Consider the following 14,135-nt stretch of genomic DNA (forward strand, 5'->3'; position numbering starts at 1 on the left):
TTTTCATAGATAACTCCTAAGGACATTAGTCATTTATCCAGTGTATGTAATTACTCTGTCAGCTCTCTAGTTATTAAAGCAATCCAATAATGTTTTTAATACAGGCAAGTTTAATATTAATTGAACTCGTCTTGACCAACCAAGTTGCACAATATAATAAAAGCTACCCTTTGCATGTACCAAAAAGCAGAGAACTGTCAGAGCCCAAGGTTATTAAACATGACACCAGCCATAATTGCTTTGTAGTATCACATGCGCAGGGGTGATCTTCTCTCTGTGACCTGGATCATATAAAATAGCTAAGAAATTTTCAGGTAGTTTCTACATGAGGCGATCCTTTTGTATTTCAGCTGGCAATACTTTTTGTGCTATAGTAGCAGACACACCAGAATTTTTCTGAAGGTGACAGTTTCTCAGTGACAGTCCAAACTCACAGGAGAATACTCAGCCTTGTGAAGTGTTCCAGGAAGGTGCCAGCAGCCCCAGCACTGTCCTGTTGCAAACAAGATGCAGTTCTGGGGTCTAGCAGGAACCTCCACATTCTCCACAGTAATGGCCATGAGCATCACTAGGTTGGAAAGGGGTGTGTTGTCTTACCCACTTCATGAGAAAAAGGGAATTTATTAGAGCAAAATATGTCATGGAAGTTCAAATTCTATATAGTTTATCAGTAGTAAATAATTTTCAAGCCAGAGGTTCCTGCAGACACTTCACACGGTGATTTAAGCTGCACTTATAGGATTTCACATTTTTCTCTTCTGTCGCTGGGTCTGTGTTCCCTTCTGAAAATACTACATTAAAAAAAAAACTTTACAAAAGTTTTCATAGTCCCTTTCCCTTTCAGCTATGCAAGTGTGTTCAGCTTTTTTTTCTTCTTCGGCTAGGGATTAATTTTCACAGACACTTCTTTCTCTTTAAAGCCAAAAAGTAGAGGGGGAAGCATTTAGGGGCAATAGGAGTCCTGGCCTATAGCTTTTTTCAGGGATTCTGTCCCTGAGACCTTTAAAAAGTACAGAGAAGGGATGAGGATGCATGGGCTCTTCCTTCCTGACATTTCCTTTCTATTTCTCAAAAGCAGTGATTTTGTCTTTAGCCAGTAAAAGTAAGAAACAGAGAAAGAAAAATGCAAGCAATACAAAGACTACAATGCCTCTTTACTGTCTTTTCAGGTGCTTTTCTTATTCCCTACATCCTCTTCTTAATCATTGCTGGAATGCCCCTGTTCTATATGGAATTAGCACTGGGACAATATAACCGAGAAGGGGCTGCCACTGTGTGGAAAATCTGTCCAGTTTTCAAAGGTAAGTGTTCCTCTGTGCCCTTGAATCGCACCTGGGGGTGCCACACACGTGTGATCACAAACAACGTGAGGATCACTCATCTTTCACAGACAACGTGGTATTTGGTGACCTTTCCCCAACCCTCAAAGTCTTTATGTTACCGAAGGTGAAACACAAAATGGGAAAAGCCACAGAAGTCATCTTCAGGGTGGTTGCTGAGTGTAACACAGGGCAACGAGCAGGAGCATTTCAGCCCTGCCCTCCCTTTCCCCTGTGTCCTGGGAGGAACTGAGGATCTCTAGGTGGAGGGAGATAAAATGTTTGGTTTGCCAGTCCAAACATTGGAAATACTAAATCCCATCCAGGTTAGTTCAGCCCTGTCTTCCCCATTGACTAAGGGAACCACTACTCCATTCAGGGCATGGAGCTTTTCCCTGCAGAAGCCAACATACCACAGTGGCTACAACACTAAAATGGAGTTGTGAAGACTTTAGGTTCAGCCACTAGGAGCAACATCACAGGAGTTTTCTGTGGTATCTCTGTAACACTAAAATGGAGTTGTGAAGACTTTAGGTTCAGCCACTAGGAGCAACATCACAGGAGTTTTCTGTGGTATCTCTGTACCTCAGTTTTTCTGCCTGTGAAGTGGGAGCAATGATTCTGATAGTCTTTGTAAAGTGTCTTTCAGATTTAGCAATGAAAAACACTTATTAAAATCTAAATGTTATTATTATTGAATGTTTTCCAGTAGGATTAACTCTCCAGCATCACTGAATAAAAGGCTGTGGAGTGTTGTTTGTGCACTGCATCATTCTGCAAGGAAAAAATAGGTTAGGTGCTTCAGGTGTTTGGCTTTGATCAGGAAATAATCAATGTGTGAAAGAAGTCGTATGTGTTGTGCACATGAAACAAGTATTTGCTAAGGAACCTCAAGAATTTTTTTAAGCATTGCTTGCCAGCAAAAAATGTAAGTTCCTTTGTATGTGTACCAGACTGTATCTAAAATCTTATGCACAAGCCTTTTCAACACAGAGACATCTGAAATTAAACCAGGCAAGCTCATCTGACCTTAGAACCTTAAAATTCAGATCATGTTCATCCTGGGACTGACAAAAGCTGAGGAGCTTAACAATAGCAATCCAAACTTGATGGATCCGCTGCTTGGATATAGGTTACACTGAGTAAATGTTAGTCTTCTTTCTCAAAATACAGCTTTCCTCTTCAAGCAGTCTAGTGCCACACAAGAAGAAAAGGGAAGGGATTTTTCTTACCAGTCAAACCCAAAACTCACAGCAAAACCAGCGATGTAACAAAAAATAAGTAAGCAAGCTAACAAAATAATGTGCCTCAAAATTTTAAAATTATTTCAGATAGATTTACCTAGCCCTTCTATAACCTCATCATGGGAGAAAAAATTTATCCCAGCACCCAGGAAGCTGAATACTCCTGCTCAATAAAATTCATGTTGGTATTATTTATATACCTTTGGATGCCAATGAGGATTTTGAAATGCAAAAATTAGACCTTCAGGATCTCAAAGCATTTGAGCCAAATGCCACTGTGCTCAGAGGTATTCTGTGTTGACTTCAGGATTGAAAAGATTATGAGAAAGGAAAATAGAACTTATTTCATGTATATTCTTGCTGACATTCTAGCTGTGTTTTTAAGCTGACATTTTCCAGGTGAACTAAACATACTTTACTGTTGATTTTTAAGGGTTTTTTTTACAAGAATATAGAATAGCATAAGTTATTTGATTCTCAAAAAGTAATAAGCATTGAGACATAATTGCACCTTGGTATAAATCCAATATTTTTAAAGTTTTGACTGAAACCTCTGATAACATGCAAACACATTTTACTGCTAATGCTTTGGAGTTGTTTCTGGGACAACTCAAATCTCTCACTCAAAGGAAAAGTACACAGTCTACACAAATTTATAACAGCTTCTCTAAATGAACAGCACTGTAGTTCTAATTTTAGCTATGAATATTATTGCTATGAGTTCTAAGCACTCTACTTTTAATGAGATGCTATCATAACATATGCAATTACAAATATACCCTGTAACCTTTGTAACACAGTCTGTTTTCATCTCCGCATTTTTTTCCAGGGTCTATTTTAGACGGTGGGTGGTGCAGCATTACTTTTAAGAAAACCTAGAAATATAAGAGCAAATTAATTCCTGAACACTCTTAAGATCACAGAGAAGAGCTATTTAAAATACATTTGATCCAGGATTTTTTAATCTTGCTATTAAACATCTCTCATTGTCCTCCTGGATTGGAGGAATTTCAGGAACACTTTTTTAAACAACAATCATCTAATTTTAGTATTTCGTATATTATCCCTTCTTAATGTTTTATCATTCGCCTTAATACTTAAGAAGTATTCTTTTGGGGGATTCCTCCCTCCTCTCCATTCTATTGATCATGGTTTATCACTCGAGTCTGAGTGTTCAAGTACTAGATTCACCAAGGATTTGAAAATACTGTTTCATCTTTACTTTCACAATGATTTCCCCATTGTTAGGGATGAGCAAACTGGTTTATGGATTAAAAGCCTCCTGCAGAGCAAAGAGTAACTTTTGTACACACAGCAGTCTTTGAACTGCCAACTCCTTCAGGGTCAGCATCTGTTCCTTATGCAAATTTTAAACCAGGATTAATGCTTACAGTGTTTGCTATTTCCTTTCTTGATAAAGAAATAAGAAAGCCTAATAATCTCCAACTGCTAGGCTTCCAAATAAACTGAAGACAACTAGAAGTAAAGGTTTGCACTTAGTTGCTGTGACAGTACCCGCTGTGACAGTGATGACTTTGATAAAATAACTGTAGTCCCTACCTTTTGTATTCATATATATACATACAACTTTGAGGGAGGATTCAGAGAACAAAGCTGCACACACAGTAAAGAAAGAATGATTGAAGCCAAGGCAAAGCAAGATTTCTGACCAAATCTGCCAACCAACTTTTATTGGGCTCCAACATTAGTGTCAAAACTTCCTCCCAAAGTGTTGGAAAATGTCCATTTTCATGAGGAGAACGTGCACTTTCTGGGGCGCTCTTGCTAAAGGGACCCTCCAGCCACACTTCATGATATGCAATAATACAAAGCAAATGTTCAAAGTCAAAAGAGAATGCTCACACTCTGAATTCTGTAATCCTGGAGAGACAGTAAAAAGGGTTGAATGTTTAGCCCCAATCTGATATTCACCAAGTTTTACTGGCATGCCCAAAAAACACCTGGAGACCTCAGTGGAACAGCACAGACTGTTTCATGCAAGATTTGGAACCAGTTACATGCTGGTGGAAGCCAATCTAGAGAATAGTAGTGGGAAAGAAACAAGAGAGGGATCAGTGTCTGTTCCAAACTTGTTCAGGGTGGGAACGTGAGGCGTAGGGAAACTTCATTTAAGTGTGGAGCTTTACTTTTCCAAGAGAAGTTGCCAAGGTCCCTGACGTCATGAAGATGAAGTGAGTTTTGCTCCTAACATGGGCGTGCAATCTTCTGCATTGGAAGCAAATCAGCAATGGAGTTGTACAAGGACAAATTTTGACATTGCGCTGCTTAATTTCTTTTTCTGACAAACAACTGGATTTGATAAAAGCCAGTCATTTTCCAGAACCATTTCTGTAATTTTTTGTTTAGAGGTCAGGTACATTGTGTCCGCATATGTGTATGCAAATGTCAAAAATTCAGTTTTATTGGTGTGAAGACCTAAAATGAATTTGCAATCATGTATGGTGGAGTTTAACTCCTGTGTTTGAGTATACTGTTGCATGTCAAATGCAATGTATAATCTAGTTTTTCTTTGTCTTTAGGTGTAGGCTATGCAGTGATACTCATAGCTCTTTACGTGGGTTTCTACTACAACGTTATCATAGCTTGGTCTCTGTATTATCTATTTTCATCATTCACATTTGAGCTCCCCTGGACAAACTGCCACAACAGCTGGAACAGCCCAAACTGTACAGATCCCAAACTCTTCAATGCATCAGTGCTTGGCAATGGTACTAAATACTCGAAGTACAAACTCACTCCTGCAGCTGAATTTTATGAGTAAGTGTTGACCTGACTTTGCTGTTTATTCAAAATTCTATGTCTAAGGGAGTTTCCTATTGAAGGTAAAATAGTTTGTATCCAGTCTCTGGAATGAGCAGCAGAAGACCCAAGATTAAAATGGAGCTATAATGTTGGTCTGTATTCCTGGGTGACTAAGACTTTTGCGTCTGTGGTCTTTGGTTTCTGCTGTACTAATGAAGTGCTTGCTACTGAGCAAAATGGAATTGGACAAGATATAAATCTTCTTCTCTATGTGCCACTTTTGCTTGCACCAGCTTTGCTAGGGCGAGGAAACACAGCAATATTCTGACAGAGGTGACTGCATGCCAAACTGAGTTGAGTTTAAGGCTTTAAAATAACCATTTATTCACAGATTTGGACTGTTTATCTACTCGCAAAATATTTCAGAGCAACAGCAGACCTCTGTGTGTTCCACTGCTTCAGTAGTTCAATGAGGTGAGGTGAAACACTGAGCAGGAGGAAGGAGCCAGGCTGTAGAAAGACAGGCCTTTACCAATGCCTAAGCAAAAGAATGTTCTACAACCTGGGCTGAGACAGGCAAAGGCACACTCAAACCAAACAGCTGGAATCAAACCCCCGAAGGGAGATAAATTAACATCTGCACTAAAAACAAAGATACCAATCTCTGTATAAATATTTTCATTATCGACTTCTAGGATTTGATTAGGAGAAAGAAAGGGGATGAGCATCAAGCTATTGAATCAGCTGTTGACTTATACTGAATAATGAATTAATTGATATTTCTGTGTTGGGAATAGAAAGATACCAGGGCACACATCTGCTAAGCAGTTCGTAGACTGTAGTAACCCTGTAGAAACAAAAGGCAAACACTGTTACCATAAATAACCAGTAGGGATCTTGGGGTCTCTGTAAATAGCTCTTTAACCTTTGTGGCTGCTGTTTCTTCTCTGAAGACAGCACACTGAAAGATACACAAACTGCTGGCAGGGGTTTGGGTAAATGAAACTCAGTGCTTTGAAAACAAGATTGGGGCTGGAGTTCAAAGGAGCTCACTAAAATGGCAAATAATGACAGCTGTGAAATCTACTGCCCTTACAATAAATGGCTTAAGTCTTAGTAAAGTAAAATGCAATCCCTACATTCTTGCTTTGCCTTTTTATTATTTAAAATGGTTCTGTGCAACTTCTGCTATCACATCATGCTTGGGTAATGATTTTGACTTTGTAGTGGGTGAGGTTGTGGTAGAATCAATTAATGATGTTTTGATTCAGTTCCACTGATCTGGGGAACAGGTCAAATAATGATTGTCTGTACACTGAAACTTGAAATATTATGGTTCTTTCCTCATCATGAAGTAGATTCAAGGTGCAGTCTTCAGAAGGTAAGAATCAAAAGGGAATTTGACATTCCCTTATGCTTTGATCCCTGAATTTTGGGGCTGTAATTAGATCACTAGGCCCTGTACTTATTAGCAACTAGATTACCCTGCAAAAATGAGAAGGGTAACCACTTAACTAAAACACCCTATAACATCTGTTTTTCCAGCTGTAAAAACAGGGAATCACAAAGGTCATTATATTCACTTATCCAGTATTTGGATGAGCTCATCAGGTCCAGCTGTACAGCTCAGGTGTCAACCCAAGCTTGTACAAAGTCTTAGTGTATTCAGATCCAACCCAATAAATGAAATCCGAAAACAGTTTCTTTTTTATATCAAATAACCTAATTCATGCTCATGGTCTTCTTACAACAAGGAGAGTTGGATCTTTTGGTTATAAAGTTTCATATTTTGTGCCAAGTCACAAAAGGAAATGGGAAGTGATACAGCTTTAACTTGGTTCTCTAGGTTGTGTAGTTACATCAGAACACTCACACACAAACTTCTGGCCTCTGGTGGGAAGGCTGAGGGGGAAGCAGGGAGACCAGAAACACCAAACATTTATTTTGCAGTTGGAGAGTGACTGTAAAGAAGTACTTCCAAGCCAGGTCTCTAGGAGAGAGCTGGTATGATTATTCTGAAAAGACACAGACGCTTCTTTCCGGAACATAATTCCTTCACGCTGAGCTGGCCTGACCATGAATTTAGAGTTGATTATTTCCTAAAGCCCTGTAGCTGCCAGACCTGACTGCTTCTATCTCCACCAGCACAGGAATAAACTGTAGGAGGAAGGGGGAGTACTGTGATGTGGCAGTTCATCAAATACTACAAGAAAGGTACTTCAAATTCAGCAGAAATATGCTGGTTGTCACTACTTATACTGAGTGAGAAAAGGGAAAACTTGCAATCTAGGCCAAATCTATCGGCTGTCCAGTATCTGGCCAGGAGGAAAAGCAGAGAGAAACCTCTAAGCCTCAGACTTGGAAGAAATAATTCCAAGCTGCAAATTCCATGCCAAGGCAATGACAGGAGAACCTTGAAGAACACATTTGGCTTTTGTTTTCAAGCCTCAAGAGCTGGACAGAACTTAAGGTTGAGGCGCTTCTCCACTGAGGCCTTCTAGAGAGTTTCATTTTACGAAGTCTGGTTTCAGTTGTAGAGGCCCAATTCAGGCCAAGGTGCCACTGATGTCATGGGGACAGCTTCTTACAACAGGAAGGAATGGGACCTCTACAATACTTCATTAGAGATGCTTAAAATCAACTACAAAGTATTTGTACACTGTAAACTTGGCAAACCAAGCTAAAATCTAATAACAACTGGTGCCTTTCTGCTAAGTAATAGCCAGACATAAAAGAAATCCAGTTAGGAATAAAATGTCAACTCCACATTTCTTTAGGGACACACATTACTTTAATTCCTTCCCTCTTCAGTGGTTTGGAATTAAACACAGAAAATGAAAAGAATCTTCTATCCTTTCCACACATGCTAAAATAATTCAATATAAACCTTTTATCTGTGGAAGAACAGAAGTACGTCACAAATAAAATTTCCCTCACTACTGCATATTGCTCCTGTTTAAATACCTTGTCTGAACACAGGCATACTTTATATTTGTTCTCTCCATTCTTGTGTCTGGGAAAAGTCTATTACCGTCTTGCGTTCATTTATGCTGACAATTAAAAAATACCAGTTTGGAGGAACAAAAGCACTATTCTTCTCACAAGGTACTGTGCCTGCAAAAATTCACAATCTGTTGTAGAAACAAATGTTGGCAATTTTTTAGAAAAAGCAGTGAAAGTGTCAACAAACATTGGGCTACAGCATTTCCCTCTGACAGTACTTTTTCTCAGGGCTGTAATCCATTCCTTCTGCATGAGAAATTTTACAGGGCAATTTTCATGCCAGATTCAGTAGAGGAAATTCACAGAATTCACAAGTCTGCCCAGCTGTGAGCAATTCCAAAAATCCACCTAAGAACCAGGAATAAAACTAAGATTCAGTCATGGCAGTTTACATTTGTCATATTTATGAACATCATGTTTATGAAATTTATGGAGAAGTGTGTGAATCAAGAACGTCCTGAAAAAACCCTTCACCCTATATAGCAAAGGTTACTTTTATAGACCAAGAGGTTTGTGCTTTAGGGTACAAGTCTTCACTGGAAATGCCACCCCAGGCAAAGGGTCCACATAATTCAGTATCAAGTATCACAGCAAATGGAGTGATCAGTGCTGTGGCCCCCCAAAGATGCAGGAACCCATTAAACAATTGTGAAGCAACTTCTCCCAAAAGAGAAAATAACACTTCAAAAGTCAGCATAAGCAACTCTGACTATAAACGCTTATTAAAACCGCATCAGGCAACAAGAACTAATGAGAGTGGATAGCCCTATATTCTGCTAATCACATCCACTCTTTCCATTCAGCTCTTCTGAAACAGTAAATTTTGGAGAGCCGTGAATGTGCTGAAGTGGGGCACAGTAGCAGAGGAGGTCAGAATTGCTGACTTAGTGGGAGACTAAAGTTTTCAGTGCATTGAGATAAACATTCTCTGTATTATCATGATTCAAAAAGAAATTTCACCTGCAATGGAGCAACGCTGGATGTCCAGACAGACGAGGGAATGAGATGCTGGAAAGCAGTGCCGTGGAAAAGGACCTTGGGGGTCCTGGTCAGTGGCAAGTGGGCATGAGTCAGCAGGGCCCTGGCATCCAGGTGGGACATCCATGTCCTGGGGACATCAGGCCATCGGGGGCCAGCTGGGCACAGGAGGGGACTGTCCTGCTCTGCTCTGCACTGGGGTGGCCTCACCTCAAGTGCTGGGAGTAGTTTTGGGCACCACAGTATAAAAAACATATTAAGATCTTATACAACATGTAAAGAAGGCTGTGAGGATGGTGAAGGGCCTTGAGGGGAAGCTGTAGGAGGAACAGCTGAGGACACTTGGTCTGTTCAGCCTGGAGCAGAGGAGATTGAGGGGAGACCTCATTGCAGTTACAACTTCTTCATGAGGGAAGAGGAGGGACAGGCACTGATCTCTTCTTAGCGGTGACAGTGCCAGGAGCTGAGGGAGTGGCCTGAAGTTGTCAGGGGACCTTTATGTCAGGTATGAGGAAAAGGTTCTTCACTCAGAGGGTAGCTGGCCACTGGAACAGGCTCCCCAAGGAACTGGTCACAGCCCCAAGCCTGACAGAGTTCAAGGAGTGTTTGGATAGTGCTCTCAGGCATGGGAGATGTGGACATTTCTTAGAGCTGTCCTATGCAGATGTAACAGTTGTACTCAAAGATCCTTGAAGGTCCCTGCTAACTCAGTACATTCTACGAATAAGTACAAATAATTACTTATGTGCCAGCCAGAGTGCCACTGGTAAATTATGTGATTCCCAAAATCGAGTTTGCAGTCCATTACACAGCTCCATTCTCCAACACAAGAGGGAGCTGAAATATCTAGAGAAAACCCCAGATGCTGCTGCATCCCCCCGGCATCCCCCTGGATTGTGCCCAGCCCTCCAGGGTGGGGGTGAGGCACACAGGGCACACGCACTGCACCTCAGATGGCTCAGCTGCTCTCATGTGCTCTGGGCTGTAGGACACCACTGTCCCAGGGCCAAGGTATCCTTCAGCACTGCAGCTGTGCCTACCCAGAGCTCTCTACAAAGTGTCCAGAGACACCCAGGCAGCCCAGACAGCCGCCCTGGCTATGGCAGAGCTGGGCCTGAGCCAGGCTGCCCCTGTGGCACCTCGTGTGCAGCCACTCTGCCCTCCCAGCACTGCACCCCCAACCCAGGGAGGAGACCCTGGTGTCCAGCCTGCACGGAGCCAGCTCAGCTCTACAGGTTTTGTACCACAAGCTCTGCCTCACACTGCTGTGTGGACACAAACTGCCATGAGAACCACAGCAGAATGTAAGCTGAATATAAGTAGAGCTACTTGAGAAATAAAAATACCTGGAGCCTGGCAAACTCTGAAAAAAGGGCTCTATCCACATCAGCTTGATGCAGAAAGCCTAACCTTCCACAGGTGAAGGAAAACCACATTTCATGCTCTGAAGGAAACTGGCAGCAATGATGACTGAACTATGGTTGCCCAAATGCATAACACAGAAGATGCATGTAGAAGAGCTTTCTAATTGAGCACAATTATCATGCTTCAAACTGCCTTCTAAATTGAGTACGCAAATTAATTTCTATAGATTGCACATTGTATACACTGACAGTTCTTTTAGCATCTTCAATCTACAATTTGCATAAAGTTTTAAATCACAAAAACATAGTCTAACTAGCAGAATAGGAAATATAGCTTGGGACACCAGGACTGTCTATTTATACCTTATCCATTTTGCTGATTCTTAGTTTATGAAGCCATTTGGGTTTGATCTCATGAATATGACTACTAACTTTTAAAAGTACTTAAGATGTTAACTGACAAACACGTTTGTTAGTTAATATACTAATTTACTCACAAGTAATGACATTCTTGAATTCTGAATCAATCTGATGCAATGCATCTAAAATTTGGATAAATGACACCCTTCTATTGAGCACATCAAATTTAGGCAAGTAATTTTTGCCTCTAATAAAAAGAGAAAGAATGAGTTTTTAGAGCTGTGTAAACATATTTGGACCGAAAATGAAAATTATGATTGATTTTGAATTGAAAAAATGCGACCTACTTCAAGACCTTAAACTTGATCTATTTATGCAAAATTTCCTAAATTTCCAGAAGACAATCACATAAATCTGTACAGGGATGAATAATACCTGAAGCTCCCTACAAAGTAGCAGTCTGACAAAAACATCCCAGAGAATTCTACACCTAAACTCTTAAATCCTGTTTTCTGGCTATATATTAAATGTGTTGGAGTGCCAATGATACAGAGTAATTTTCAGATCACAATCCTTGGCATTTCTTTTTTCCTGGTTTGGTTCTCTGTTTATGTGCAAATATTCACCACTTCCGTAACAAATATGTTCCGAATTGCTCACAGTAGAGACAAAACAGACATTTAGAACAATCCTTATTTTACAGATGGGAAAACCAAGACACAGAGAAGAATTTATTGGTTCCAACATTTCCTGTTATTAAAACTATCACTGGATCCTTCATTTACTGAGTCTTACTGAGCAGCTGCCCCACTAGCTCCTCAATAATTTGTTTTTAGTAGGGTTTATGTGTGAGCACCAAGCAGCTGAGCTGCCTGTTGGCTGTTCAGGGTCTGATGCCAAATTAAAGGGGACCCAAGTGCTGCACAAAGACTAAACAGAGTCAGTGGTACTAACAAACAAATCACTGTTTGCAGATTTCAGTGGAGGTGAACTATTTCCCTTTAGCTGAATGCAGTGTGGAAGTAAGGCAGGAACTGGAGCCAGAGTTCTTGGGTGACTGGGAGAATCTTCCCAGCGCAGAGCACAAGGAAGGAGAGGAAGAGAAGAGATTTCCCTTGAGAGGAACCAGAATGTCTGAATGCAGCTTCAAACTGAGAGCCCTTCCCATTCCTGCCTCTCCTGCAGATAGGTGAACAGACTCTTGGAACCCAGATGTACAATCTCAGAGTCATTGCAAATATCATTTATGCTCCCTTACATGGGATAGTCTTAGCATAAACCAAGCTCCTTTGCACCAAACCCTGATTTCTAGTGTATGTAGTTTGATTCTTGCTGCTGTCTTAATTAAAGACTTCTAGAGTTCTGACTAGAATATCAGAAAGCTTAAACAATTTATCTGTTTCTCTTGCGTTATTTCCAGCATAATAAAATAGATCCCTGTTCTACTCTCAGTTCCGTCTGTTAATGTTTATTCTCAGTCTTTCCCCCATGACATTCTCTTCTCATTTTTGCATGTATTTCTCATCTACTTTCATTATTTTCTCAATAACAACAATCTGCAAGCAAAACACTAATTTTAGTTGTCTACCAATGGTTTTTCCTTTCTTTTTGACTCATTTGAGTTCTGAGAGTTTCTTTTTTTGGCGGAATTGGACAAACATTTCTCTACTTATGAAGCAAGAATTGCTTTCAGAAACTTTTACTTAAGACATGCTTTGGACATAATTTGAAGGAGTTGACAGAGAACAGAGGCTTCACAAAGCACCTTCACTGGCTGCCAGTGATGCCAGCAGGGCTTCTGCTGCTGCAGTGAAGCACCCATTCCTGCTGCCCACAGCATGAGAAGTGCAAAAGCCTTTTTCCCCCAGTGACTTTGCTTTGTTTCTGTATATCTGGTATGCAGGCGAGGAGTTCTGCACCTGCACGAAAGCCGTGGAATCCATGACCTTGGCTTGCCTCGCTGGCAACTCTCCCTCTGCCTCTTGGTGGTGGTAATCATTCTTTTCTTTAGTCTGTGGAAAGGCGTGAAGACTTCAGGAAAGGTAGAGCTAATATTTTCCTTCTATCTTGACTATGTCCTTTGTATACTTTAAGAAGTCTCCCAATTTTAGAAAGCAAGAAAATAAATCACTGATTTTGAGGCATCCTCAGGGACCAGACTATCACGTTTCTTGTGTGATATTCCAACTGAAAAATTTTATTAATGTAGTATTTTTGATCCGACATTGGTGGTTTCATCCAGAAAATATTTTTAAATACTCAAAATTGTCTTAAACATGCATCTTCTTCTTAGTCAAATGTACTAATATTTCAATGGTATAAGAGGCTTTGATTTTATTATATAAAATGCCATGTCAAGAGAAATATCTAATGAAAGTCATTGGAAATCACTCTTTGACATCCCTCAGAAAATACCTGAACAGAAATTCTAGAGCTGGATACATCTGAGAGCTTCTTGTACATTTTCATGAAAGTATCATTTAACATCAGGCAATGACTGCATTTTTTAGTGAACATGAAGATGAGGAGTAATCAGCAGTCTAACACACTGACACTGTCTTCTGTTTGTCAAAAACTGTCTCCTACCGGTATCTGTAAACTTATATATGGAAAGATTCATGACATGTAACAGCATTTTCCCTCATGTCCTCAAAAGAGCTTCTCCATCAAACTGAATGGACTAAACCAAGAAAATGTCAGCTGAACTTATTACATATTCTTAAATCTCCTGTAACAACTGATTAACCTTTGGGATCTCTGTTGTCTGCAGGTTGTTTGGATAACAGCCACTTTGCCTTATGTTGTGTTATTTGTCTTATTAATACATGGAATAACCCTGCCTGGTGCATACAATGGAATAAATGCATACCTGCATATAGATTTCAGAAGATTAAAAGAAGCCACGGTAAGTGTACTCTTCTGTTCTCATTCCCTAATTATTAAACCTTGTTATTGAAACAGAAAATATTACAGCTAACTTCTGAAATTAAATAGCCATGCTACTGCTTAAGCACTGGTTCCCTTTCTCTGACAGTTTAACTTTCCAAAACTCTGCAAAACAGGACTGTCTCACACTGAACCCTGACAATTCAGATCACAAAACA

At 40.2% G+C, this 14,135-nt stretch overlaps 1 protein-coding gene across 1 annotated transcript in view; it reads left to right on the top strand.

The window, feature by feature from the left end:
* The window catches only part of SLC6A2 (solute carrier family 6 member 2), a 55,043-nt gene that overhangs the window by 20,525 nt on the left and 20,383 nt on the right, over positions 1–14,135 (top strand). The window contains 4 exon segments of the mRNA XM_066194247.1: positions 1,170–1,301; positions 5,104–5,341; positions 12,935–13,073; positions 13,802–13,936. Coding sequence (XP_066050344.1) covers positions 1,170–1,301; positions 5,104–5,341; positions 12,935–13,073; positions 13,802–13,936 — 644 coding nt within the window.

This window comes from Chamaea fasciata, unplaced genomic scaffold (assembly GCF_029207755.1).
Source record: "Chamaea fasciata isolate MVZ Bird 193981 ecotype frontalis unplaced genomic scaffold, bChaFas1.0.hap1 SCAF_12, whole genome shotgun sequence".
NCBI lineage: Eukaryota > Metazoa > Chordata > Aves > Passeriformes > Sylviidae > Chamaea > Chamaea fasciata.